This window comes from Candoia aspera, chromosome 13 (genome assembly GCF_035149785.1).
Source record: "Candoia aspera isolate rCanAsp1 chromosome 13, rCanAsp1.hap2, whole genome shotgun sequence".
Taxonomy (NCBI): Eukaryota; Metazoa; Chordata; class Lepidosauria; order Squamata; family Boidae; genus Candoia; species Candoia aspera.
In genome coordinates this window covers 6,856,567-6,884,334 of record NC_086165.1, presented here as the reverse complement: position 1 = coordinate 6,884,334, position 27,768 = coordinate 6,856,567, and the positions used below count along the sequence as shown (strand labels likewise).

The 27,768-nt window shown below is 47.1% G+C and overlaps 1 protein-coding gene and 1 pseudogene across 5 annotated transcripts; both read left to right on the top strand.

The window, feature by feature from the left end:
• The first annotated feature begins 7,143 nt into the window (after positions 1 to 7,143).
• On the top strand, positions 7,144 to 26,456 carry PARP6 (poly(ADP-ribose) polymerase family member 6). 5 transcript variants are annotated; one of them, XM_063313995.1, is made up of 22 exons: positions 7,146 to 7,343; positions 9,507 to 9,584; positions 10,056 to 10,150; positions 10,908 to 10,968; positions 11,388 to 11,478; positions 12,405 to 12,471; positions 13,324 to 13,473; positions 13,680 to 13,857; positions 15,190 to 15,243; positions 16,044 to 16,139; positions 16,667 to 16,759; positions 17,459 to 17,584; positions 18,122 to 18,187; positions 18,449 to 18,516; positions 18,987 to 19,035; positions 19,779 to 19,888; positions 20,731 to 20,803; positions 22,825 to 22,894; positions 25,059 to 25,138; positions 25,409 to 25,472; positions 25,788 to 25,872; positions 26,017 to 26,456. In XM_063313995.1, exons 1-22 carry the CDS (start codon positions 7,341 to 7,343, stop codon positions 26,117 to 26,119), a joined length of 1,860 nt encoding a protein of 619 aa, XP_063170065.1. In that variant the 5' UTR covers positions 7,146 to 7,340; the 3' UTR covers positions 26,120 to 26,456. The 5 variants fall into 5 exon arrangements, 3 of the variants coding, with proteins under 3 accessions (XP_063170065.1, XP_063170064.1, XP_063170066.1); XM_063313994.1 differs by having other exon boundaries at positions 19,776 to 19,888; XM_063313996.1 differs by having other exon boundaries at positions 9,507 to 9,642; positions 19,776 to 19,888.
• LOC134505054 (U2 spliceosomal RNA) lies at positions 11,535 to 11,655 on the top strand (annotated as a pseudogene).
• Positions 26,457 to 27,768: the final 1,312 nt, after the last annotated feature.

The following is a 27,768-nucleotide window of genomic DNA, read 5'->3' as shown; positions in this document are numbered from 1 at the left end:
AACTCAAGCAATGGGACTCTGGGTTGTATAAAAATAACCATTAACAGAAGGAACCATATAGCATTAAAAAAAACAGCCCAATATATAAAATGGGTTATTGGGGACCAAATGGGGTAATTAAAACAATGAATGGGCAGTCCATTCACTGGACTCAAATGCCTGGGGGGAAAGCCAGGTTTTAACCATTTTTTGAGGGCAACCAGAGACACAGAATGTGACTAGATTTGGATGGAGAGAACAGATAAAGGTCATTGTATTGGGAGCAAGTGTGTGATTGCCCCAGTGTGAGAAGGGCAGTGTTGAACTGTATGAAAATTTCAACATCCAGTTCATAGAGAGGGATTTTCCAAGATGTTCCCTACAGTATAAAGTCTATTTAAAACTAACAAGGCTAGTTGTCTTAGGGGAGGAGTTTTCAAACCTTTTCAGGCTGCAGAACCTGTTAGTTAAGACAGAAGACAAATTCCCAGGATTCCTGACCAAGAGGCAACGCTTTAGCAATAGAGAATTGGCCATGTTCAAGTGAAGTTTTTCCCCCCCCCTTTTCCTTTTTTTGCCCTTCATTTCTCATGGAACCTCATCAGGATCTGCTGGCATCCTGGGGTTTTCCAAGACAAAACTTGAAAAACCCTGCCTGGGGTGGAGGGGTCACAAGCAACTTAGATGGGTCACTTTTTTTTAATTAAAAAACCCTGCACAGCCTTGAGCAAAGGGGAAACCAGTAGCATTTATGGGTGGAATCATAACATGCAAGATGGTGGAAGGGGCATCACATGTAAGGCTTGCCCCTTTTGGCATCCCCCACCCCCACCCCTGAGGATGCTGCTGGGAAGAACACAGTCATGCTAGATCCTGGTTTGCCTGGGTTAAGCCCACAGTGGGTTTCGAAAGAGAACTCAACCCGTCGGTCTTGCCATCTGTCCAAGCCATCTGCCAATCACAGCAGTTTTATTTATTGCTTAGTTGTCATTCTTGGAGGGGGGGGGCTCACACAAATCAATTTCTCATTGTAACCCCCTTTTACTTAAATTCCCAGGGCATTCTGATAATTTTTACTTACATTATCTGTTAAACAACCAAGATAAATGTATTTCTTTGAAAGTAGCAAAATTTTGCTACATTATGTATAAGCTTCTTCCACAAATGGTTGTTAATAGCTATTGATATTGGGGGATAATTTTGTTTATTTTATAGAACGTATTTTATTGGTCAATGACCGAAATAAAGTCTCTCTCTCTCTCTCTCTCTCTCATTGTAGGGGGTCAAAGTATCCCCAAGTTTTAAATATCCCCACCCACCCCCTGAAGAAGCACAGAATTCATCTTTCAGCCCTCAGAAAGGGCTGCCAACAACTTCTGGGTGAAGAGAACTCAGATTTCATCAGATGCATGCAGTGAGCCACAAAGCTTGCACAATAATCCAAGTATTTGTCTTCCAGGCGCCATAAGCATTGTCACGAGCACTCCTCTTGAACATGTTGAAATAAAGCACATCAGTGTGTCAGCTCACGCACTTACACCTGTTCTCCTCCTCTGTGGGAAGAGACCAACACCTGCGCCAACAGCCCTGTAGGGCTTGTGGGCCAGCAGGCCAAAAGGCTGCATTCTGATCGGACTGAGGCCGGCTGGAGGCTTCTTGCGCCACCCACATGCGTCCACAGATCCCAGCGTATGGCTGTTCCTCCTCCAGCAGACCTCTCCGGAGCACCATTCTGCTGACGGGGGAACAATCACGTGATCCCAGCCCAGAGTTGCACCGAGCATGGGCACAACCATCTGGGCCACCAACAAAGACAGCTGCAGCTGGCGGACGACAAGCCTTTTGTTTCCGTCAAGACCAAGGCGGGCAGCTTGGATGCTCTCGTTGCCTGCTTCCTTCTGTGGGGAAGGCTGAGCCTCCAATCTGGGTCTGGCTGTCTGTGTCTCCTGGCTGGGTACCCCTGGAGCGTAGCCTGGCAGAAGATCCCGCTATCAGGGTGGCAATCCATGTGAGTAGGGTGGAACGGGAGGATGGTTTGCATGGATTTGGGAGATGGCTTTTGCACAGCTAGAGGCGGCTTGCCAATCAATCTGGAAGAACAGTTGCCGGGGGGCAGGATCCTTAACCCCTACCCCCACCCTCCATCCATCCATGGCAACTCTCTCCCACAACCGAAATGCCTCTGTTTTGCTTGTAAAGGTTGCCCGGGAAAGGGGGGATGGTCAGGAGCCACGATCTGGTATTATTGTAAAGCTTGCACAAAGGGTTGGGTTGATTAAGCTCATGCATATTCATGCACATATGCACAGCTTCTTGTGAAAGGGGGTTTGGTATCCAGTTCTTGTGGGAATTTATTCTGTTTTTATTTGATTTATTTATTTACTATCCCACCTTTACTATTTTTATAGATAGCTCAAGGCAGCAAACATACCTAATACTCCTTCCTCCTCCTCTTTTCCCCACCACAACAACCCTGTGAGGTGAGTTGGGCTGAGAGAGAACGACTGGCCCAAGGTCACCCAGTTGGCTTTCATGCCTGAGGCGGGACTAGAACTCACCGACTCCTGGTTTCTAGCCTAGCACCTTAACCACTAGCCCAAACTGGCTCTCATATAATGAGAGGATGGGGTCCTTCCAGATACTGAGACTCTAAGGAATTGTAAGGCATGTTAGATTCTTTGCGGCTCTTCCTGATCATCCGCCAAGGAACAAAACGGGGCTTTGGAAGAGCAAACGGTGACATCGGGCCACAAGTGGCCCTTAGAGGTCTTTTAAATTCAGATTCCTTCCTGTGGCACGCACCCACAACTGGCCTGTGCCACAGTTCATCATTGTGGAGGGTCAGGTAGGAAGGAAGGAATTGCTGTATTCTATTAATGTTCATTGAAAGTGGCTGGCCCTCCCACTAGGCCAGTGTTTCTCAACATTGGCAAATTGAAGACGTGTGGACTTCAACTCCCAGAATTCCTCAGCCAGCATGGCTGGCTGGGGAATTTTGAGAGTTTAAGTCTTAAAATTGCCAAGTTTGAGAAACACTGGTTTAATCCATTCTCCAACACCTCATCTCAGTTCTTCCTTCAACTTTCGACTCTGTATCCATTTTACTAATTTGTTTAATTTTTTTTTAAAAATACTACCCTTATTCTAAAAATGAATGTAAGACAAATTATAAAGATAAAAGATAAAATTAAACAGAAAAACAGTTTGGGCATTATATCCCTAAAGGATCTCTTCCTTACTGGCACCAGCATGCTGGGAAGGGTCACACGTAACCAGGCCAGCTGATGTGGGGGAAAGGGCTAAGAATGAATCAGAATATTCTGCATATCCTTTTAATAGCAGCTGATTTCTCTGCATTTTCCAAACTAGTATGCAAACTGTAACACAATTGTCTTTTCATTTTTTCTTTTGTTTGACCTGGGTGATGCGCAATTTAACACTGTGGGATGTTTGAAAATGTATGCAACATTGCATATGTCGGGACAAAGTATATCCAGGCATAATTTAGTAGAAAGTGTTTGCAGGAATGTGTATTTTGGAAGAAACTGCACCTAAAATTATATACTAGTTTTGCAAGAATTGAAAAAAAAATCATAAGCTGACCTGGAAACAGGATAGAATAAAAATGTGCTTTAACAAACTCAGATTTATAGAGAGCAAAATAGGCTGGCTGGGGAATTCTGGGAGTTGAAGTCCATGCATCTTAAAGTTGCCAAGGTTGAGAAACACTGATCTAACTAATATGTTACTAATAATGTAGAAGACACTGTAAGTAGCTGAGGTGTTGAATGGACATGATGTGGCCTGAGTGACAACTTAATTCTTCTCTCCACGCATTCTTATTCCCTTGGTTGCTATTCCAAATTTTAACTTCTGGAAATTCTGCAGGGAGAACTGAAAGCTTAAAGAAGGACCATTCAGGTCATTTGCACTAAACGGATCAGCAAATGAAGGGGGCGGGGTGTGTATGGATAACTCCTCCAAACCAAAAAATAAATTAGGTAAGGGCATGTTTGATATAGTAAGAAAGGAATAACATAGGGGAAGTGTAGGTATAAGTACCTTGGCTCAGGCCGTAAGTAAAAGCCTGAGTTTAAGGACATATTTTACAAGCCTACAATCCTTTACATCACTGTTTTTCTTTTTTATTATCTTTATTAGAATTTTTCAATACAATAAAAGTATACAAAATTAAAACAAGAATAAAAATAAGAATATAGAAAATAAGAAAATAAGAAAATGAAATGAAAAAAGAAAGAAAACAGAATTATGACTTCTGCCCTTCTTTCTATCGCGTAATTGCTGTCTTATTCTTTCCCCTTCCTCTTTGACCATTTTCGATCCCCAAATCCATAAACCATCAATTCAGTCTTTGCTTCTTTCAACAAAAAGTCCATACAAGGTTTCTAGTCTTTTAAAAAAAGCTTTTGTCATTTTTTTTCTGACCAAACTGGTCAGCTTTGCCATTTCCGCGAGCTCCATCAATTTTATCATCCAATCTTCTACTGTGGGTATTTCATTATCCTTCCACCTTCGTGCATACAATAATCTTGCCACAGTTACCATACACAAGATTAGTTCTGCATCTGTGTTTTTCAACCTTGGCAGCTTTAAGATGTGTGGACTTCAACTCCCAGAATTCCTCAGCCAGCATACTGGCTGGGGAATTCTGGGAGTTGAAGTCCACACTTCTTAAACTAGCCAAGTTTGAAAAACACTGCTACACATGTTTATTCACATTTAAGACCAATGGAATTTTAATGGCACTTAATCCCAAGTAAATGAGAACAAATCATCAGCTCCAAAGGGAGGCTTTCTTTCTTTTGATGAGTAGCAAATACCAAATACAACAATGCAATTTTAAAGGGATTTGCACCCATTGATGGCACCACCCAAAGGTTGGGTGCCTACCTTCTCAATCAGTGGTCTGTTTGCAGAAGTGTCCACAGGGAGGGTGTCAAAAAAAGTAAAGATGGTGGGTGCAACCATGCAACTGAATCCCTGCCCCTTTGTGGACTTTTTTGACTACCTGCAGACACCTCTGATCCATTATTTTAGTGCTGTAGCTGCCTCTTCTTCCGTAGAGATTTTTTTTTTCAGACCATTTGGGAATGGCTTTTTCACACTGTAGCCTTGTCTCCTTTGAAAGTCAGTACAGATAGTCCTCACTTAACGACTACAATTGGGACCAGAATTTCAGTCATTAAGCAAATCTGACCTGATTTCATTACCTTTGCAGCAGCTGTTAAGCGAATCACCATGGGTGTTAAGCAAGCCACATGGTTGTTAAACGAATCAGGTGGTTCCCCATTGATTTTGCTTGCCAGAAGCTGGCCAGGAAGGTCGAGAATAGTGCTCACGTGACCACAGGATGCTGCGACCGTCAAAAATGCAAACTTGTTGCCAAGCACCCAAATTGTGATCAATCACATGACCACAGGGATGGTCATAAGTGTGAGGAACAGTCATAAGCTGGGTTTTTCAGCACCGTCGTAAGTCCGAAACATCACTAAACAAATGGTTGCTAAGTAAACATGACTTCCTCACTTGAGTTATTGTCTTTTTCTATTGCTCTGGACAACTGCAGCAAGACCATTTGCTCTATTTCCCCCCCTCCCCCCACACACACTTTTGGTCAAACTGAAAAGAAAATATCCTTACTCATGGGCGGTTCCTCATGTTGTTGCTGTTGCTGTTGCCGTTGTCACAAACCCCTGGTGAACAGTGTTGATTGAGGCCAAGGGGTATTTATAGGCAGAAAAGAAAATATTAAAATGGGTGAAATGGACAAGATGCTATCAGTTTCACAAGCAGGAATTTTCAGGTTTTCCTTGGTCTTTTTAGTTAAATCCATCAACTGATGCACAAAGGAAGAATTTACATCCTGTTGACTGTCACCAGCCACTTCTAGGGGTTACATCCAGGGCAAATTGGGAGCAGAAATGCATTTCGCACTAGTGTGCAATCTTAGACCATTAAAAGGGCCAGGCCAAGGAACGTGCAAGCTTTTTCTAGAATGCCGGGTCAGGCAAGGGTTTCATTCACACCACTTCCTCCACTTCATAATTAAACTAAGCGAATTGGATGCTTTTGCATGATAGGCTCTGCCACAAAAAACCCAGACCAAGCTTAAAAGAAAACTGTGCACATGTGTAAATGCTACCTCTGCCTCTTTCCCCTGATTTAAGTTAGCTAATTGTATTGTGTGAATGCAGCCAGTGTGTGTGTGTGTCTGTTTTTAAAGAACAGGGAAAAGAAAAAACAAGGAAATCCTCTCGCTCAGGCCAGTTATGAAGTCTGGAAGTGAAATACAGATTCAGGGTTGGAAAGAAAGAAGATACTAGGGCTAGTCTGGTGCAGCGGTGAAGGGGCTGACCTAGAAACCAGGAGTCTGTGAGTTCTAGTTCCGCCTTAGGCATGAAAGCTGGCTGGGTGATGTTGGGCCAGTCCCTCTCTCTCAACCTGACCCACCTCATAGGGTTGTTGTTGGGGGGAAAAGAGGAGGCACAGGAGTTTTAGGTATGTTTGCCACCTTGAGTTGACCTGATATAAAGGCAGGATAAAAATCTAATCATCATCAACACCATAGCTGCTGGCTGTGGTAGCAAAAAAGTCGAGACTGGAACCCTCTTTCCCAACTAACAAATTTTATTAAAAGGCGTAAGGCAGTGCTTCTCAACCTCAGCAATTTTAAGACGTGTGGACTTCAACTCCCAGAATTCCCCACGGAGTTAAGTCCACACATCTTCAAGTTGCCAAGGCTGAGAAATACTGACCTAGAAGCTGCCCTGTGCAGTGCCTCAGCTTGATCCCAGGCCTCCCTTGGGGGCTACTTCTGCCTTTGCCTGCTGCAAAACCCCAGCCCTTATTCCCAACTCGGGAAAAAGGGGGTGAATTCAGAGGCAGGCAGCGTGTGGTGTGAACGCGGCCTCCAAGAAGGCAACGGGTCGGGATTCTTTCGGATTGCAGCAAGGCAGTTTGTCCTAGTTCCAGGTGGGATGGGACTACAGCCCCCATGCGCCCCGGCAGCGAGCCACCCAAAAGCACCAGCCGCCTACCCTCCCAGCGCGACTCTCCCGGGTTTCCCTTCTTTTTTTTCCCCCAGGAGGCGGAGTTTCCCGGACCAATGAGGAGGCGGTGACGTCACCGCCGCCGCCGCGCCGCCGCCGCCGCTTCCTCGAGGACGGAGCCTTGGTTGCCGGGGCGACGGAGGAATCGCCCGCCCGGCCTGACCCCGAGGCTTCCTCTCCCCGCGCCCGGCCCGGATGCCCGTCTGGCAGCTCGCAGGCTGGCGGCTGGTGGCATGGAGGGGCGAGGCCCGGCCCTGAGCAGAAAGCAGCGCCTCTGAACCCACCAGGCAAATGGTGAGCGGCGGAAGAGGGCTGGGGAAGGGGAAGGGGAAGGGGCGGCGCCGGGGCAGGGGCCGCGGGTGCCCGCGCTGCCCCCCAGGCGGGCCGGAGCTGGGTCCTGGCGAGGCGGGCGACCAGGGAGGGAGGAAGGGGTTCCTCCTGGAAGTGCGGCTCTGGGCTGCAGAACCCCGAACCTCCGCTAGGTGGCCTGTCCTGCGTTCCTTTTCCGTCCTCTGGTGGCCATTGCGAGCACTGCAGCCGAGCTCTGATCGCCCTCTCTTGGGGTTGCTCCTTGTCCTGGTATTATTTATCACGCTGCTTATGTTTTCTTCCGAATGGGCAGCAGCGCTGACCAGGACCCCATGCAGACCCTTCCATGCAGTGGGAATCTCAGGAGATGCTTTTCTGCTGCCATCCCGGGGTTCAAACCCAACAAAAAGCTGGGGGGCGTCCCTCCAAAAGGAGGCCTTTTATGTTCCTGGAGGGTGGAACTTAAAAGAAGATGCCTTTTAACAGCCCCCTCCAGGGATGGCATCTTGGCATTGGCATTATTATTATTATTATTCTATTCTATCTATCTGTCTGTCTGTCTGTCTAAATACATTTATTCATATATATAATAGTGTATATCTATATCTGGCTATATGCCATTAACTACCACTGACTTGAGCTGAGTGTGTGTGTGTGTGTGTGTCAGCTCGAGGTGGTGGTGGTTAATGATGGTGGTTCCTGGTTAGTTGTTTTTATTATTACTGTTGTTGTTGGATTTCTTTCGTATGTCCCATGGCTGCTGCCAACAGACCACCAGGAGCCAGTCTACTGTCATGAAATGAAGATCTCAGGAGGCGCATTTTTGTAGCACCATCTTTGCCAGACTTGATCATTGCTGTTGCTATTATTATTTTCTTATTGCTGTATTTCATACTGTTGCTACTAGCTGACCATGAAGAGTCATGGTGCATCTTAAACTGGCCCGTTTGTTGTCATGACCTGAGGAATACAGCACATGCAGTGTATTCTATCTTTCGATTTTAATGCTATTTTAATGCTCTTTTGTTCGACCTTAATAATAAAGACCTGTTTACCATAAAAACTTTCAGGGAGCAGGAATCCACAAGGAGCATTTAAGTTAAGGCTGCCAGATGCGGGCCACAGAAGTCCAGATGTCTACTGGATGCTGACGAAGAGGCAGAGTTTTCTGCATCTTTGCTCCCATTTAGTGGACATCTGGATTTTTGCAGCACTGACCTGGGAGCCCAGTTTTCAGTTGTCATGATCTTCATTTACAAATTGTTATATTAGTTTTGGTGGTTAGGGTTCAGTTGCTCCAGTTATTTATATTAATATTGCATTTATTTTATATTGCTACTAGAGTACATAATTCTGCTATTAGTAATTAACACAGAATCTTCTGACACCTTTGACTGTTCATCATGTCTGCCTTCATCTACCTGCTGCAAGAATATTCAGAATCTGCAAAAACAGTGATATAGTGTAGTGCTTCTGGGTTTTTTTTTTTAATGAGCTAGTCATCCATTTCTTTTTCCAGGGTATTCTCTTTACTTCTCCTTTCCGTTCTGTCCCCCCTGCCTTGCCCCATTTCCCCAGCATCCATCCAAGTGTGAGATTGTAATCCATATCCATTGGTTTCATGTTTTTTACCTTTAGGGATTTTTTAAAAAATGTTATTTTTATAGTTTTACAAAAGTTAGGATTCCCTTAGGCCTACTAAGATCTCTCACTTATACATGGACAGTATTAATCTGGGATATTTTAAAAAAAACACCCTTATTTATCCTTGAATGTGAAAAGTGGAGGGAATTAAAATTTTGTGCCACCATTGGTCACTGGCGTTTCACAAGGTAACCAGAAGAAGACAGTTGGATCTCTCACTGAGGAATATGTAATTTCTGATTTCACATGTGAAAGAACAACAAGGAAAGAAGAAGAGAAATGGGGAAATATTTCAGTTCTATTTAGAGACAGATTTAAGGTCATTTAACATGGGTTTTAACTTCATTGGTCAGAACTAACAATATTTTTTTGCTTTTGAAAAACCTCAAACCCCAAGGATTTGGGACGAGGCAGCAGGTTCTGTGATTCAGGATATGCTATTTTAGTTGGGTGAACTTGTGGATTTTCCAGCTATAAATATGCGGTACCTTTCTTGTCTTTTAGGACATCAAAGGCCAGTACTGGACCGATGATGATTCTGATGGAGAAAATGAGTCCGAGGAATTTTTATATGGAGTACAGGTCAGGCCCCTGTGACCTCTGAAAGGTCAAGATGATGAGTTGTGGTGGCTTACTTAAGGTGGGAGTGAGTAGGATTTCCTAGAACCTTTGGGGCAGCAAAGAACTGCACTGCCCAGCAAAGGGGCAGATAAAATAAAAATCATGCTGTATGTCGGCTTGATCGTTTCCCCAATCCGAAGCCCTCTGCTTTTTCAAACGCCGGCCTTTTCTAAGTTGGAATGACCTGAAATAATGCTGCAATTTTAATGAAGTCCAGTCATGAGTCCTGAATAAATGTCTGGGGATTTGGTACCTCGCTATCTTTCAGCTGTTTAGTTTATGCTCAACCATTAAGGTCAATTTGGGCTGAGTGTGGTGTGTGAACCAAGCACTGTGGCTCATTCCCCTCATCCAGCTACCGCTAACGTAATGCATGAACCAATCAGTGTCTCTAGATATAACTCCCCCACGGTTTTCCGTGCCGTTCTGCAGGGGACCTGTGCCGCAGACTTGTACCGGCATCCCCAGCTGGATGTGGACATTGAGGCTGTGAAAGAACTGTACAGCGAGAATTCTGTATCTGTCCGGTGAGTACCACAGACTTGCCACTGCCTTTTGAACAGGACAGGAAAAACCAGAATGGCTTTGAGATTGGAGCCTTCAAGAACATAGACGTGCTGGTTATTGCAAAGCTGTTTAAACTTCTAGACCGGAGAAGAGCTGTATTATTTCCAATCTTAACATAGTTACTTGAAGAAGCAATAAAATCTCAGGTGATTTCCAGGACCATATTCTCTCACTCTTCCTCTCTCTCTGCATGTGTGTGTGTGTATTTGCGAGCTGTTTGTGGCTGAGGGCAAGTTGCTTCTTTTGCCGCCTTCTGAAGCAGAAGCCCCAGTTAATAGATAGCAGCAGCCAAAATGTTAAGGTCAGAGAAATAAGCCAGGGAGGATTTTTTGGAAGTGTATCAAAGCCTAGGGGGGTGGGATGAGGGCAGCCAGGCTGCAGAGCTGGGAAGGAGCAGGTGCAGCCCTGAAAGGGGTAGCCTTGTGCAGAAGGCCTGTGTGAGTGGGCCGGAGCTTTAAGTCTAGGCTGGAGCTGTGGGAGGAAATATTCCTAAAAGGGGTATTCCTCTTCCTTTTGGATAAAAACTGGTATTAAGCTCCAATTTAGAGGTGGGTTGGGACAACTGGGGGTAGCCGGGAGATCTGGCAAATCAACAAAGGGTGGGGGGAGCTTCGGTGGGTCAGCCAGCATCTTCTCCAGCCTTTACTCCATAGCTTTGGCTTCCCCTGCTTCCTTGTTCCACAGGTCTTTTTCTAACTCTCCTCTTTTCCCCTGCAGAGAATATGGGACCATTGACGATGTGGATATTGACCTGCATATCAACATTGGCTTCCTAGATGTATGTTGTAGGCCATGCTGGTGGGTCTCTTGTGCTAAAGGGACGGAGGTTGGCCAAGGGCTACCCAGTGGCCACTTTTCTTCTTCCCGGAAATCTTTCCCTCTTGGCTGGAACCATACAGCTGTAAACAGAGAATGACATTCCTGCTCTACCCCGTGCAAGCAGGAAGCAGAGCAGCGATGGGCTAAAATAATTTATTGCCGAAATCAGAAGTGGGCAGCATGGGGGTGGCATGTAGCATGTAGTCTTTCCAGGGGCTCCTCAGAGACCCTGAGTTAGCACTGCTGAAATGTGCCGATTTTTGGCCAGAAAAAGATCTGGTGTGTGTGAATTGGGTTTTGTTTTTTTTAAATTCCTGTCTCCCATCAAAACAAGTAAATCGAAAGGAAAGAATCCAAAGTTACTGTGTCTCATTGTAGGAGGAAGTGGCCACAGCCTGGAAGGTCCTACGGACTGAGCCCATCATCCTCCGACTGCGGTTCTCCCTGTCCCAGTATCTGGATGGCCCCGGTGAGTAACATGCTTGTTTGTGAGACAAGGAAGGAGCACTAAAGATTCTCAGCCTTTTTGCTTAACTTGGCTTTTTGGCTAAGATCAAGGGTGGCATCTGTTCTTACCAGTTTAATATCTGACATGTCCTTTATTTGAGGGCTGCATGTTAAATCCTTAGTTGCCGTTATACATAAAGTTGTTTATGGTGTTTGTATTTTGAGTGTAAATGTGGTTAGCCACCCAAGAGTTGCCCTGGTGAGGTGGGTGGCCATGTAGAATGAATGAATGAATGAATGAATGAATGAATGAATGAATGAATGAATGAATGATAAACTGAACCTTTGTTTTGCACAGCTTCTCTGCTGCCCCATTCCACCAGCTTATTTACTGAGTTGGCTCATCCTAGCACACAATGCTAAGTTTTTGATTGCTGACTATTTGTTATAGGAAACCCCCGAAGTGTCTTCTTATTCTCTTATCCTAAGTCAGGAGTTGATAACTTGGGGGTCAATCTCTCATTTGTGGCCCTTGGGTTGGTGATGCACTTTGGGAGTGTGTTTTTGGGTGGGGGGTTAAGTTCCACACCTCTTTTCAGCCCGTAGCAGCAGAGAAAGAAAACTCTGCTGATCTCTGGCAGAGGGAACAAAGGGAACTCTCCTGTCCCACAGGCCCCAATCGAATGATCCTGATCAAGGTGCTCTTAAGACCAGAGAAACCATGCCCTTGTTAACAAAGAATATAGGGGGGCAAGTTTAGAAACTCTCCCCAGCCCCGCCATTCTTATCAAATAGCCAGGAAACAGTAGCGTGTTTTGAAGTGGGGGGTTGAGGGATGTTGTGGTCTCACTCTTGCCCTTCCACATGTGACCTCCCACCAGGGTTACACAGGTTTTGCACTCGAATCCTTGCTAGATGCTAACGGTTTACTCTCGCTTTGTTCTCCAGAACCGTCCATTGAAGTTTTCCAGCCATCCAATAAGGAAGGGTTTGGACTGGGCTTGCAGTTGAAAAAGTGAGTCGGGGGTTGGTTCTCAAGTATAGCAAGTTTTTCCTCAGGCCTCTCACTGCAGGATGGATTGATTATTCCTTGCAAGGAAAAACAGCCCCTATCCTGCCTTGAAATGCCTCGAAATTTAAGATGACTAAATATTTAGCAATGAAACTGATTTATTTTTGGAAAAAAGCACGTTCATATAGAGCCTGTGTGTAACAGACTACTGCAGGGTGGGATAGGAATGTTCTTGGCTTTTTGTCTTTTTTGTACATCAAGTTCTGGTGATGGGGAGGACAAAGCCCCTAGGTCTTTTCTCTCTGCCCTTCCTTCCTCTTCCCAGTGACCCATTCAGATCAGGTGGGAAACCCGCAGAGCAGGGTTTCTCAACCAGGGTTCCACGAGAGGTCACTAGGGGTTCCCTGGCAGATCACAATTTATTTTTTAAATTATTTAAAAAAGTAAATTTCATTCTTTATTTTCAGTTTAAGAATACTGTTAATGCATATGTACGAATAGAATAATTTGGTAACTTCTGGCCTATATCTGGGCCTGAATGAGCAGGGGTTCCCCAAGGCCTGAAAAATATTTCAAGAGTTCCTCCAGGGTCAAAAAGTTGGAATTTCACTGGAATCTGAATGGGCCCATTCAGATCAGATCAGATCAGATGGGAAATCCCCCAGAGCAGTGTTTCTCAACCTTGGCAGCTTTAAGATGGGTGGACTTCAACTCCCAGAATTCCCCAGCCAGCATTCTGGGAGTTGAAGTCCACCCATCTTAAAGCTGCCAAGGCTGAGAAACACTGCTCCAGTGTGTGCCTTGTGGTATTCTCTGCCACCTGGTTCTATCAGTCCTTGTTGATAACCTTCACAGGATCCTGGGCATGTTCACATCCCAGCAATGGAAACACCTCAGCAATGACTTCCTCAAGACCCAGCAGGAGAAGCGGCACAGCTGGTTCAAAGCCAGTGGCACAATCAAAAAATTCCGTGCCGGCCTCAGCATCTTCTCACCCATTCCCAAGTACGGTTGCTCTCTTCTGTCCTCTCTCCCTGTGAGTTGGGCCATGGAGGCGGTTGGTAGCCAAGATGCCCAACCTTGGTGGCTGGTCCCTGGCTTTGAAACCCAGCCCCATCCAAACCTTACCCAGGACAGGTTCTCACGATTCTCCTTTTCCATATCCAAACCGGAGATACCTCTACTGAAGCACCTCTGTTTTGGGTATCCAGGTCTCCCAGTTTTCCCGTCATCCAGGACTCGATGCTCAAGGGCAAACTTGGTGTCCCAGAACTGCGGGTCAACCGGCTCATGAACCGATCCATCTCCTGCACTATGAAGAATTCTAAGGTGGAAGTTTTTGGCTACCCTCCCAGCACCCAGGCAGGTGTCGTCCCATTCAACATCCTGGTGGGTTTCCTCTCTGCCCTCATCCCTTCGGGCTGGTTGGGAGATTTCCCCTTTGGGTGGTGCCTCCCTCCTTGGAGAAGCTTTAGTCAAATTGTAGGATCAGGAGACTCACAGGCGAGAGCCTGGTGTTAAATGCTGAAGGCTGCACGGGGGAAAAGGGCAGGTGTGAAACCTTTTGTCCACTAAATGACCCAACCCAGAACAATCCTGTGGTTTGAAAAACAGCACCTTGAGCAGAATGTTGAGGTTCTATTGCCTTGTTAATTTATTGGGGTCGAGAGAGAGTCTTTTTTTTTTTATTTTGGTTGAGAGCAAAATCAAAAAAGCTCCATCACTTGCTGCCTGAAAAGATTCATCACTTGCAGTCTAAAAGGGAACCATCCAGTAATTGCTACACTGTGTAGTGTCAATAGTTCTACTTAGTTTTATTTGGATTGTTGTTCTGCAGTTCAGCAGTTCAGAAGAGACTTTTGGTCTCTCTTAGCTACCAAGTACAGCCGAGGCGAAAATGCCTTTTGCTGGAATCTGGGCCAGAAATTGCCTCTCTGTTTTTTTTAGGTTGCCTAAGGAATTGGGCAGCATCCCTCTTTCTATTTTCATACCCCCAATATGCAGGTAGCTAGACTCAATTGACTGTCTCAGGAACGCAAAGCAAATGCCACAGACAACTGGGAGGCACCAGGGCTCTTTTTCCATCTAATTTGTGGCTGGGGCACCTTCCTGTCACCTGCTCCATGAACTGTTTAACTGGGAGAAAGTTCTAACTGGCATAAAGCTGGTTCCCTGGCACTAAGCTATCCAGTCATATATGTCAACAATGTACCTCCCATCAGAACTCAAAGTACGCCTGTGGCTTTTAGGGGCCTAGTTTGACAGATGACACCCACAGCTTTACAAACACATCTCGAATCCCTCCTATTAGAGTGCTCCTTTCTACAAGCTGAGGACTGGGTTTGAGGTTCGGTGTTGCTTCGATCTTTCTTGCTGCAATAATAAACTCTTTTCCTTCTTCACCCTTTGGGGAGAAACAAACAATTTTCCTTGGCACATTTGTAGCCTAAAGCAGTGATAGGGAGCCAGTTGCCCTCCAGATGTGCCAGGTTCAGCCAGAATGGTCAGTACTTGCAGATTATGGAAACGGTGGTCTCCAGCTTATAGAGGGCCAGGTTCCCTAGAAAGATGGTGAGCTCATATGGGCTACTAAGTTTTCAGCTGCACTTCATGGAGTTCTTTCATGGAGAGAGTTCCTGGAACGAGAGCAGGTCTGAGCTGTGGATAAATGGGCCCTCCAGATGATGAGTCATGTGGTGAGCTCTTGTGTTTTCTCTGCAGGTTGGTGGCCACTGCAAAAACATACCCACCTTGGAGTATGGGTTTCTCGTCCAGGTAAACACCACTGCCCCCTCCTTCCCTTTCGTATTCTACTTCATTCAGCATTATATCCCAGTCCCGTCACATGATAAAACCAAATTAAGTCAGCTGAGCTGCCCCTGCTTTAAAGCAGTTTGGCTTTGGTCAGATGGAAGTGAAAGACGCAACTGAACCCAACCCAATCTTGTTTTTCTGGGCAGAACGTTAGGAATTTCAGAAAAACATCTGTCTCTGGGCCAGTACAAGTGTGCAGACTGACAGCAAGTTGCCTTCCATGTGTCTTGGTCCACAACTTGCGTAATGTCTACCCAAACTTGGTTAGCTGAGAATCCTGGGGTTTGCAGTCCCAGCATCTCTAGTGAGACTGGAGTTCTAGAAAGTTGAGTTATTAAGGGTCAGCAGATTGGTGTATATAGCTCAGTGGGACTTAAATGCAGGGGTGGCCGGTACTTCCTCTTTTCTTTTGAGGGCCACATTCTCATAGGGTGATCAGCTGGGAGCACCTGCTTATGGTGGGCCCAACCTGGGCAACGCCAGAGCCAGTCTCCTTTCCTTCTCTCCTCCCCTCTTCCTCTGCAGCTGCATTGTCCTTGCCAGAACTCTGACTGATCACTTGCTTCTGAGGTGAGATTGGTTTGATTGGCCTGGCAATGCTTGCAGGTAGCCAGCTTTTCCAGGCCTGCTTTGAGATCCACTAATAGGAAAGGCTGAGGATTGACTCTGGACCTTCTCCAAGCTGAGGCTGCACTCTTCTGCTCTCTTCCCCAGGCCTAGGGGAGTTGGTTTTTCTGACCCCAGTGTGGTCTCTCTCTCAGATTATGAAATATGCAGAGCAGAGGATTCCTACTTTGAACGAGTACTGTGTGGTATGTGACGAACAGCACGTCTTCCAGAATGGGTCCATGCTGAAGGTACTGCACCTTGTTAAGCATTGGTTTCTCTCCCTTCTGTCGGCATAAATAACTGGGAAAGGATCACCAGGAAGATTTTCTCCACCCTTATGGAAAACTAGAGTTTGAGAGTTGGAGGGCTCTTCCACTAGATCTTTGATGACCTGGTGGTGGCAAGGAGGTCTTGATGGTCTTGTTTAAACAGAGAACTGAAGAACTGGAAACCACGTTAATGGGACATGAAGTGGTAAGCCATGCTGGCCCCATTGTTAGGTAGAACATCTAGAGGATCCAGTGCTCTCCTCAAAATGATGAAAGCAGCAATGTGTCTCAAGCTTTTGTACATGTGTGTGACCTCACAATGTATGTGCAAAGGGGACAGAGCCTGCATTGTTGTAGTGCTACACTGTGGGCATTTTGAGTTTCCCACCCACTCCTATTTTCAGTGTCAGAACCTCTCCCCTTCTTACATGGAGGAGAACTTGGTATTACTGGAGGGCATATGGCTTGGGCCCCTTTCTCACTAGTGGCGCGGCTTTTGCTTTTAGCCAGCTGTGTGCACACGAGAGCTCTGCGTCTTCTCTTTCTACACCCTGGGTGTGATGTCCGGTGCTGCGGAAGAGGTGGCCACAGGAGCAGAGGTACAAGAGTTGGGATGCCAAACTCTTCCCAACAAGAGTTGGGAAGCATATATAGTAAGGGGTTAGAAGTTGGGCTGAAGAATATTGGACCTAGGAAAGCAAATGGTAATACAGGCTTGTCTTAAATTAAGCTGGGCTAATTCTTGAGTTCTCCATCAAGTGTGAGTTGGAGAGCTTTTAGTGGAACTCTTTCATTTGTGCTGTCCCCAACTGGGTACCCTCCAGTTCCACTAGACTTCATCTCTAGAAGCCCTCACTCAGCTCGCCTGGAAGGCTCCCGGCTGGAGACATTTGCTGTCTCCCCCCACCCAAAGGTGTGACAGCGCCTCTGGGAGTTTGATTTTGAATACAGTCTCCCCAAATATGCGTGTGATGTGTATTTCATTTGTACTGACGTGTATTTCACACGTATTTTCATTCAGAGGAATGAAAAGCACAGTGAATAAGTTCACTCCTGGTACAATAGGGAAGAAACTGCCATTCCAGCTGTTGCCTGGGGATGCGATTCTGATATGTATTCATTTCCACGCTGACGTCCCCGAATCTTCCTGCACAACTGGATACTCCTGCTTCTTGGAATGGAAATGAAATATCTGATTGCCTCAGTCCAGGCTATCCACTGGAAGTGTCAGAGCAGGTGAGATGTTACAGTGGAAATGGGCCTATCATGGTCTTCCTTCCACTCCTCCTTTCTTTCAGGTAGTAGATCTGCTAGTGGCCATGTGCAGGGCAGCTTTGGAGTCCCCACGCAAGAGCATCATCTTTGAGCCTTACCCATCTGTTGTGGATCCCAGTGACCCTAAGACCCTTGCCTTCAACCCCAAGGTTGGTGTGATTCTTCAGCACAGAACGTGGGTGCTTGTAATAGGATTTGCAATGGCCAATGACATTCCCATTAAGAATCCAGTTTCTCCATGTTGGAAGCTACTAGCTGTTGTTCTGTTACTCAGCTGGAGCAGTGATTCTCAACCTGGGCAGCTTTAAGATGTGTCGACTTGCTGGCTGGGGAATTCTGGGAGTTGAAGTCCACACATCTTCAAGCTGCCAAGGTTGAGAAACTCTGAGCTAGAGGGCTCATATACCTGCCAAGAGCCAGTGGTCAGGCACAAGAACTTTGCAGCCTATCAGCAATTCAACCAGGATTCCAGCCCAAATGAGCACATGTCAATGAGCGCATATCAGAACTCAATGCTGCCAGAGTCACCTTTGCGGCATGCCAATTTCCACAGTAATTCACATCCGTGTAATGCTTATTTCTGTCATCTTGGAGCTTCCTTGCTGTGGCTTCATGATAATGGGCAACAACGTAAGAGTGGCTTATTTGTATTTTTGATCCCTATCTCCTCTTTCATTGACATATAGAAAAAGAATTATGAGAGGCTGCAGAAGGCCCTGGACAGCGTCATGTCAATCCGTGAAATGACTCAAGTAGGCATCTGTACTTTATGTCTGGGGTAGATTAAGCCCATCTCTCATCAGGATGTATCTCCTGCTCCATGATAACCTATACTGATGTTGATGGAATGTGTAGAAGTTGTGCAAACCAGAGCACATGAACCTCTGTATGTGTCTATGTATGTATGTATGTATGCATTCATGTGTAGAGTTGTGAAATAAATATATTTGCCTGTTCAGAGTGAAGGCAGGAAGCATCACCATCACTCTGAATTGGCTGCCTTCTTCTCGCAGGGCTCTTACCTAGAGATCAAGAAGCAAATGGACAAGTTAGATCCTCTGGCCCACCCCCTCCTACAGTGGTAAGGAAGCAGATAATAGTATTGGGCAGAGACTGCTGGGAGGCCAAATAAGAGTAAGGCATGAAATTGGGGTTGGGATAGTAAGTGGAAATGTCTCCATGGTCATTACAGTCCTAAGCAAATCCATATTGAAGCATATCCACAGGACCTTGGTTTGATTTCAGGGTGTTGAGATTCTAATGGGTGCAGCAGGTTATCATGGGGCTGGTTGCCCTAATCTCCATTCTGAAACTTGGACACCATGCTACTGCCTGTTCTGCAGTTCTGAAAAATGAGATGAGATAACCACAGTGCTGCTTGCCAGGTGGTTTCCACAACCTTGTTATCCCACCAGGCACCTTCTGCTCAGTTGGCCTAGGCGGAAGAATGCTGTTCCAGTAGCCTAGGCTGACGTTCTCTGGGCTGTGCTCTCTGCTGACTAAGTGAGCCTAGCCTTTTCCGTATCCTGACCTCCTTTCTGCCCTTCCTAGGATAATTTCCAGCAACAGATCTCACATTGTCAAGCTACCTCTCAGCAGGGTATGTGACCATCCTCCATTCTTTTGCTTGCAGCCAGCCCACTCATAAGGGGGAGCATGAGAGTGAAGCATCCCATAGCTCAGTGGTAAATTGCAGGTTTCGCACAGAGCTGGTCCCGAGTTCAGTCCTCATCTCTTCCAGTTAAAGGATGCAGCAGGCCACTTATCTGGCAACACTCTTGCCTGGTTCCCTGGATATCCACACCTTTTAAATGCTGGGAAGTGAGGCACCCGTGAGCTGCCATCCTGTAACCCCTTACCTAGGAGTAAGCCCCCTTTCCAGTTCTCATTCTTATAACTGTGCTATAAGTTTGCCAGAATCAAGGGCCTTTGTTACTGAGTTTTGTTGTGAAGAGTCTGGGATACTTCTAAATGGCTTAGAAGTTATTGCTAGGGTTTTTTTGCCCAGGGCTATTTGATGAAAAAAAGACAACAGGACTGCACTCCTGTTTTTAAATAAGAGTCACCAAAAGTATTGGGCACCTTCAGTTTGGTGGCTCGAGGTCCTGTGTTATGAGCCAGAATAATTTACTGTTTTTAAAAGACCTTTAAAACGTGCATGAAGGAAGACCTGTGTTAAAAATCAGGATTAAGAAAAGACAGACCGTTTCATCGGAACTGCAGCTTGTCTGCAAAAACTTCCTTGCATGATGGCCCTTCTTTTCTCTCTCTCTCTCTCTCTGCTTTTGTGCCCCTCTTTTCCCCCTTTTCCCTTTCACGTGGGTCCGTTTCCCTTGGTAGCAGCTGAAATTTATGCACACCTCACACCAGTTCCTCCTGCTGAGCAGCCCTCCTGCCAAGGAGGCTCGCTTCCGGACAGCCAAGAAACTGTATGGCAGCACCTTTGCCTTTCAGTAAGTCTGGGGGCTCCATTTCTCAGTTCCTCCCTTTCCCTCCCCGCCCGCCCTGCCCTGCCCCACTTTCCCCTGGGGGAGAAGCTCAGATGGTGCTTGCTGATCTTTCTCCTGCCGCTTCTCAATTCCTAATGGGGCCTTTAAAAAAAATCAGCTCAGTCTTCCTTGTTTGGGCTATTTTCCTGATTGTTCTTTGTTCTTCTATAAAGCTTGGACTTTCTCCAAGCCTGGTTGCACTTCCTTTCTGGTCCTAGGTACAGCTCTTTTGGATATAAAAGGTTCCATACTTGGAGAATGAGTTAAGTTTGCTCAAAGATGCTAATGATGGGCTTCATGGAATCCCCCTGCACTATTTGTGCAGACTGACTGCAATTTGTAGTTTGCCCCTAAAGGTGAACTGTGGCCTAGTTGCCTGTGTAATGGTATGTGGGAAGGACCTTGGGAGACTGGGCCCAGAGACACTGCCAAGGGAACCATCAGATAAGAGACAGCGTAGCCCGCAGTTGGATAGTGGACGGGGCAAGAGCTCAGAAGAGACTTTCCCTAATTTGTTGGGGTGTAAAGGAGACCGAGGGATTGGGGGAAAGTGTGGGGGAGCTCTGGTTGATTTGGGGTGCTTTGTCCAGAGAGCGTTCAGGCATTTTTCTCTCTTTTTGGCCCTTTTTGGTTAGGATACAATGAGATCCAGGAAGCAGTGGTTTTGAAGGCAGTTTCTGCAGACGCACATAGCCTGGGGATTGGGATGTGTTCCTTGCTGCAGGGTCTTGTACTGATGCATGCTCACCTGGCTCTCTGTAGCAGCAGAAAGGGCTGGCTAGTGATGCGTTTCTTTCCCCCTGCAGTGGCTCTCACATTGAGAATTGGCATTCCATTCTGCGTAATGGGCTGGTCAATGCATCCTACACCAAATTGCAGGTAAGGGGCAGTGGCAGGCTCTTGCCGTTCCTAGTGGGACAGATTGAACCATGGGAGGCTGTGGGCTTCCTGGGCTTACTAATCCACCCCCCCTGCCCTGCTTCATTTGGGATCCCTTTCTGTCCATTGGCTACAGGCAGCTCTAGATGTCTGGCCCCAATCACTGCCCTGAGGATACTCCTGGCCACTCCCAGGGCCAGACCCCAGATTCTCTAGAGCAGGGTTTCTCAACCTTAGCAACTTTGAGATATGTGGACTAAAACTCCCAGAATTCTCCAGCCAGAATTCTGGGAGTTGAAGTCCACATATTTTAAAGTTGCTAAGGTTGAGAAACCCTGCTCTAAAGCAACTTCTTGGACACAGAGCCCTCCCTCCCAGCCACTGTTCAGCTAACCCTTTAGCAGTCTGAGTCCCTTGGTGAAGCATAAGGGCTCAACTTGCTGGACTAGCCAGCTTCTGTTCCGTCTGCCATTGTACAAGGAGTCCTCACTTAATGATCATTCCCTTAGTGATGGTTCAGACTTACGACAGTGGTGAAAAAACCAACTTGCAACCAGTCTTTGCACTTATGACTGGCGCAGCGTCCCTGTGGTCACATGATCAAGGTTCAGGCAATTGGTGATTGGTTCGCATTTATGAACGTTGCAGCATCCCCTGGTTACAATGATGGCCATTTTCAACCTTCCCAGCCGGCTTCCGGCAAGCAAAATTAATGGGGAACCGTGTGATTCGCTTAATGATCGCCACAAAAAGGTCGTAAAATTGGGTTGGATTTGCTTAACAACCGCATTGCTTAGTGACCGAAATTCCGGTCCCAGTTGTGGTCGTTAAGCGAGGACTACTCGTTATGGCCTTGTGTTGCTCAATGCAACGGGACATTGTGCCAGTCCTGGAGCCCAATTTGACTTAGTTTGCAGCAACCAGATATGGGTTAACTGCATTTCATTCCTGGTGGTGTTTCTTGGAGGAAATGCCTTGCATTTCACACCTTTCAGTTGTGATAGTTGAAATAAATACAGACACACACACACACTCTCTCTCTCTCTCACTATCCATGCAAGTGTATTATGGCCTTAAAAGTAGGAATTTATTCATTTATGCTTACCCATGCCTTTCTTTGGAGGAGCTCAAAGTGATGCCTAGTTCTTCCTGCCCTGTTTTGTCTGGCCAGCAAGTAGCCGTCACCTTAAGCCATGGAGCGAGCCCGGGGGTTGTGCGGGAGTTTCTTCTGTCTATACGAGCCTGGCCCTGAATAGCCGCAGCAGACATTTGGGGGACAAATGATAATTGTGTTGATAAAAAGAGATCTGGAAAGACCAGGTATTGCCAATGGTACCAGAGAACGGCTCTTGGCGGGGCTGTTTCAAAAGGTGACAGAATGAAGAAGGAACTGCCAGGGGAAATATGTCATCTCAGCATCCTCCCTTCAATTAGCTGCGTATTCCTGCTGCATATGGAGCCACCCGCCCCTCAAAGTGTCGATCCTTTCTTTTCAGCACATCCCTTCCCCTTCAGGAAACCCGTCTAATTTGAGGAGTGTGGCTGAACTCCCAGGGCCGGCCCTCTCGCTGGGCAGATCGAGGCAGCAGCCTTGTGTGGCAGGTGCTGAGAGGTGGCAGCAGCATCACAGGAGAGGCCCCACATTTCCCCGTAGGCACTCCCATGCTGTCTCCAGGTGGGCTGGGATGCACCATCCCATCGCCTGCATGGCAGACCGACTCGGCTGCTAGTGTGGCCTGCTTCTCTATGCAGAGTAGCCTGGGGTACCTTTTGCTTCTCAGGGGGAAACTGACCCCCTGCAGAAGAAGATCCGATCAGCGACTGGCTGACGTATGGAACGGAGACTTGCAGCTCACAGCGGGGGACCCTCTAGCCAGGCTGGGGAACAGCCGAAGTTTTCAGATAATTGCCAAGTCCAGGTAGACACACACCAGCTTTTCAGGGCCCAGACCGTCCTGTGTCCTATTCCCCAGCCTGTTTTGTTTTGTTTTTTCTGGCTCACATTGGTGTTTTTCTGCAAGCTGCATGGAGCAGCCTATGGCAAAGGCATCTATTTGAGCCCCATCTCCAGTATTTCCTTTGGATATTCAGGTAAGCGGCTCTCTCTGTGTCCCTCCATCTGTCAGTGCACCTCGTGTCCCGCACATGTGCTTGCCTTGCATCCAAGAGCCGCTCTCGCCCTCCCCTCCCCTCCCCTGTGTTTCTCATCCACACGCTCAGGGTGGGGAAGGGACCATCGCCTCCACGCGTCTGGGTCGATTCCTTCGTGGACATCTTAGCGTCTCAAACTACGGTGCCGCCGGTCCTCACCACAAAGCCGGTGGGGATCTGCCTGCCTTCCCTTCTGCAGCGGGCGCTGCCTGCTGATGAGGGTTCCTCCTCCCTCGGAAATGTTCTTCTGCCCTGGAGCATTATTTCCTTCCATTTTGTCCTGAAAAGGTTGTGTACTGTATGTCTGGAGGAGGCTGCCCACTTGAGGCCATCAGAAGGGGTGGTTTCTGCTCCGTCCATTGTTGTGGGTGTCATGAAGTTTGGGGTGTGGCATGCCTCAGGGAGAGGTTTCGTTTTAAGACTGTCAGGGAATTTCCCAACTCAGCCACGCACACAATCCAGACTAACGCGATGCCAGTTCAGGATGGTGGCTGCATCATGCACTTGTACCTCGCCTTGTGTGCGTATGTGGCTCCAAGTCTCTGCAGAGATTTATTTTTCAAGTGCCACGGTTGACCTTTCCTAAACTCTTCGCTTTTTGCTGTTTTCAATCTTCTGCATTATTCCAGCTTCAGCAGGTTGATGCCCTACAGATATGTAGGACCCCAACTCTCATCCCTCCAACCAAGAGAAGCACATTAGAAATGGAGCTAACCAAATGAAACAGGAGGGAAAACTGGTTGACCCCGTGCTTCTTTGTTTATCATCCGATTAAAAAACAACAGCAAAGATAGTTATGAGTCCCTTTTCGGGAGAGATGTGTGGTGATAGAAATTTGAAAAACAAACAAACAAACGATAACCCCCTCCTTTCACCCAATGCATTGGCTGGCTCTTTAAGCAGAGGGATCAAAACTCCAAAACATTGAACATGACAGTGTCACAGTGTGCATTTTTTTTTTCTCAATGCCCTTCAACCTCCAAAGAATGGAGGTCTGCAGAGATGGTTCCCTTTCCCACTTTTCCATCCCACCACAACTCTATGATGCTCTGGCAGTGAGAAGGTGAGGGGGAACCGTCCCACAGGGTCTGCCACAGGTCAAGTGGTTGCAGATGGCAACATGCTATGCTAGGTTAGCTTTAACCTTTTTTGGTAGCTGAATGTGTTACGTGAGCTCAGCTTGTTGGTTAGTTTAGGGGTCAGTGTATTATGCAGAGCCTGAACATGGGTTCATTCAGTAACCAGGTTAAATTTATTTTATGAACACAGCCTTTCCTTTAAGCTTTATTCTGGAGTAGGGATTTAAGGAAGAAGGCATGATGGTAACATGCGGGGTAGATCTAGTTGGGTGCCAACCATGCACCAAATGACTTTTTAGACCTTGCCCTACAAATTAGTAGAGAATGTGAGAACCCGTTTCTTCTCCATGGCAATTTGTGAACTTCCGTTTAATAGTTGGAATAGGAGACAACGTGAGGTCTACACTCAGGCTGAATTGTACTGCAGCCTGAAAATCCTGCTGTAGGTCTGAAGGGATGGAAATAGGTGGGGGACCATTTTGTCTTCTTTCTAATGTTGGCTTTTGGCTAGTTTAGGGGTTTCCAAACATTTTGAGTTGGTCAGGACACTTGGGATATTGCCTGTTTGGGGGCATTCCCACAAAGTGGTGGGTGTGGCTGATCACCAAACACCCATATACTGGGAAGCCAACAAAGCATTGGGCTGCCACCGGCTGGCCTTTTATTTTCTGAGAATGCCTTTGAGGTCTTTGTGGGCTGCACTCAAGCCTGGTGTTTGGCATTGCAGTGTGCAAGCGTCCAGCTCATTTATTTTTTAAAATTAAGAGGATTAAAATAAAACAAAATTAGGATAGGTAGCTTGGCAGGCAGCAAGGAACCTGCTGTGAAGGCACATGTTAGGTTAAAGGTGCTACTCTGTAGAGATGTAGGATCTCTCTTGGCCACGTTTTCTGTTTGCATTATTCCACTCTCCACAAACCTTTGCATCTATGACTAATAGCACCCCTTGCTTGCAGGCTAGGAGACCAGCCAGTCCTGGCGTCACCCATTGCGGCTGTTTCTTACCCTCTTTATTGTCCACGCAGGGATGGGGAAAGGGCAGCACCGGATGCCCTCCAAGGATGAGCTGGTGCAGAGGTACAACCGAATGAACACGATTCCCCAGGTAACTCTGTAGATGTGCGTGCATCGGCTGCTGCGTGGTCGCACAAATCTCTCGATTTGCCTGACCCTGCCACACGGGTTCATAAGCAGCTCTCCATAGGAGTGTCACCTTTTCATTGCATGTTCATTGCGTTGCAGGGCCATGCCCATTTCTTCTAGAGAGGGCACCTGTGTGAGCTTCGGAATAGAAGCCCGTGTGGGGCAGGGCTGGGAAGTTTGTGGCCAATGCCAAGAAGGAGGGTGTGATTCTGGTTCTCTGGTTTTCTCTCAGACTCGGTCCATCCAGTCCAGGTTCTTACAGAGTCGCAATTTGAACTGCATTGCGCTTTGTGAAGGTGAGTGGAACGGGGATTCAGTTGACCTGTCCTGTTCACTCCTGTGAGGTTTTACTCATCCTATCTGCAGTCAGATGCTGATGCTGACTGACTTCCTTATCCGTGCAAACGCTAGTTGATGGCATATTCATGGAAGGAAAGGCATGGAAACATCACACTAGCCTTGCCTGATTAACCTGAAGGCCCAGTCCATTTCAACAGTGGCCGAGCTGGTGCCCTGGTGCCACGCAATCTGGCCGGCCGACCTAATGGAGGAGACTGGTGCGGCGTGTCATTTCCCTGCTGCTCCATTGCTGACCCCTTCCTCCTTTGCAGTGATCACATCAAAGGATCTCCAGAAGCACGGCAACATTTGGGTTTGTCCTGTGTCCGATCACGTCTGCACCCGCTTTTTTTTTGTGTGAGTAAGCTCATCTCCGGGGGCGAGAGGAGATGCCGCTTTTTCCACGGGAGGGCGCAAGGGCCCCTGGATCTGTGGCGGCAGGCTTGATGTGAATGAGAGGCATGAAGGAGGCCTTTTCAGAGTTCTCGCTCTTCCTCCCAGGTATGAAGATGGCCAAGTCGGGGACGCCAACATCAATACTCAGGACCCTAAAATTCAAAAGGAGATCATGCGTGTGATTGGCACTCAGGTCTATACAAACTGAGGGGGCGGAGGAGCCCCTCCCTTCGGACTGTGCTGGCGCTGCCCCTGCTCCCACCTGGGCAGGAAAGGGACCGTTGCGGGAGACCATAAACGGGCTCTGCCCGGATGAAGACTGAGACCGGCAGGAGGGAGCAACCACAGTCGCTTCTGGACGGCGGAGGCCAGGGGAGCAGCTCTGGAGGGGCAGTTGCAGCTCCACCCAGCCCATCCGCGGAGTTGAGTGGGCGGACTTGGACCAGCTCCTGTGAACGGTTGGAATGGTTGAGTTTGCATGCCCACGTTTACAGTGACGGCATTTTTAACCATGAAAACGAGCAAAAAAAGAAAAAAAAAACAACCCACAGTGAAACAGCCCCAGAGAGAGAACATGTGCGTGCAAGCAAGCGGTTTTAGCTTATTAAAATTCTCTTTGAAAGAAAAAAAGCTCTTGTCCCCCTGTGCGGTCTCTGTGCAAAACCAGCTGGCAGATGTCTGCATCTTCCTCTTTTGTTTATGTGGGAGAGTGGCACGCTCCCTCCACACATACTTTCTCCCTTTTGCTGTCGTTAGATGTTTTCTGTTGCAATTACGCTTTCAGACCTTTGGGTCATTCATGGAGGAATGCTGTTTCCATTTGGAACAGGATTTAGGATGTGCAAAGATTTGGGCTGCCGTGACTCTCTACCTTCCCCAGACTCTGTGAAGGAAGGATTCTGCCTGCATATATCCAGCTAGGGAAATACACTTCCCCGTATCCAGGTGGCCTGGGGAATCACCTCTGGGGAGCCCAAGACCACATTTAACAGTTTTTGTGGTGGGTTGGAGGGAGTCCCAATAGGAGTGGCCTTATCACACGTGTCGATGGACTTTTTGGAGGTGGAAATCTGTTGGTTTTTTTGTTTGGTTTCTGAGCGGTGACAGCTTATGTTCCGTTTTCATTGATTCCTTGCTTCAAAGTGGCAGAAAAGCACCATTGGGTTTTAGCAGCCATGATGAGGGGAGTTCTGTGTGGCCGCAAGTTGTCCACTTCTGCACTAGGAGAAGATGCTGTTAATGTCACTGCCTCCTTGCCTCCTGTATCCTCCCCTCCCAGTTTCTCTTGACTGCTTTGTCTTCGGAGGGGTCTCCAGGAAAGGAGGTCAAGGATGAGGAGATAAGAGAGGACCAGATTTTTTTTTTAAAAAGCTGCGGTGTTAGGAGTTTGGGGGCAGGAACCTGGTAACCCAGTCCTAGCAGTGCCGTTGATAGATTGTGGCACAATAATAAGGGACAGAGCTGATGTCAAGCACAAGAGGTTCTAGACCATATGTCATCTAGGACACCTTCTAGGAGTTCCATTCTTCTGCCCAGGATGCTCATCAGATAGCAATATCTAGGAATGGGCCCCTCTTCCTTACCCTTTTCTGAGCAAGCTACTTATGAGGAGGTTTATTTTAGACTTTTAATACTTGGCCATAGAGTGAGGCCTCATCTACTTGTTTTCTCTGTGGCTAGTCATGCTTCAGTCTTGGATTTTAAAAAACCACTCATAGACAAATGATTGGTCCTGGAGCTATATCTTCTGAGCGTTCAGAGCCCCCAAGCAGATTTACGGTTCTGTGGAGCCAGCCATTCCCAGGAAATAGCTGTGTCTCAAAATTCAGGTTCAGCCTTTGCTGAGGACTTCTCCAG

What these genes read in the sequence shown, in the direction of transcription:
- PARP6 (XM_063313994.1), top strand. An exon ending in TCAAGCTACCTCTCAGCAGG is followed by an intron (nt 19,036 to 19,775) that starts GTATGTGACCAT and finishes TTCCCTTGGTAG; the next exon opens with CAGCTGAAATTTATGCACAC. An exon ending in GGCAGCACCTTTGCCTTTCA is followed by an intron (nt 19,889 to 20,730) that starts GTAAGTCTGGGG and finishes TTCCCCCTGCAG; the next exon opens with TGGCTCTCACATTGAGAATT.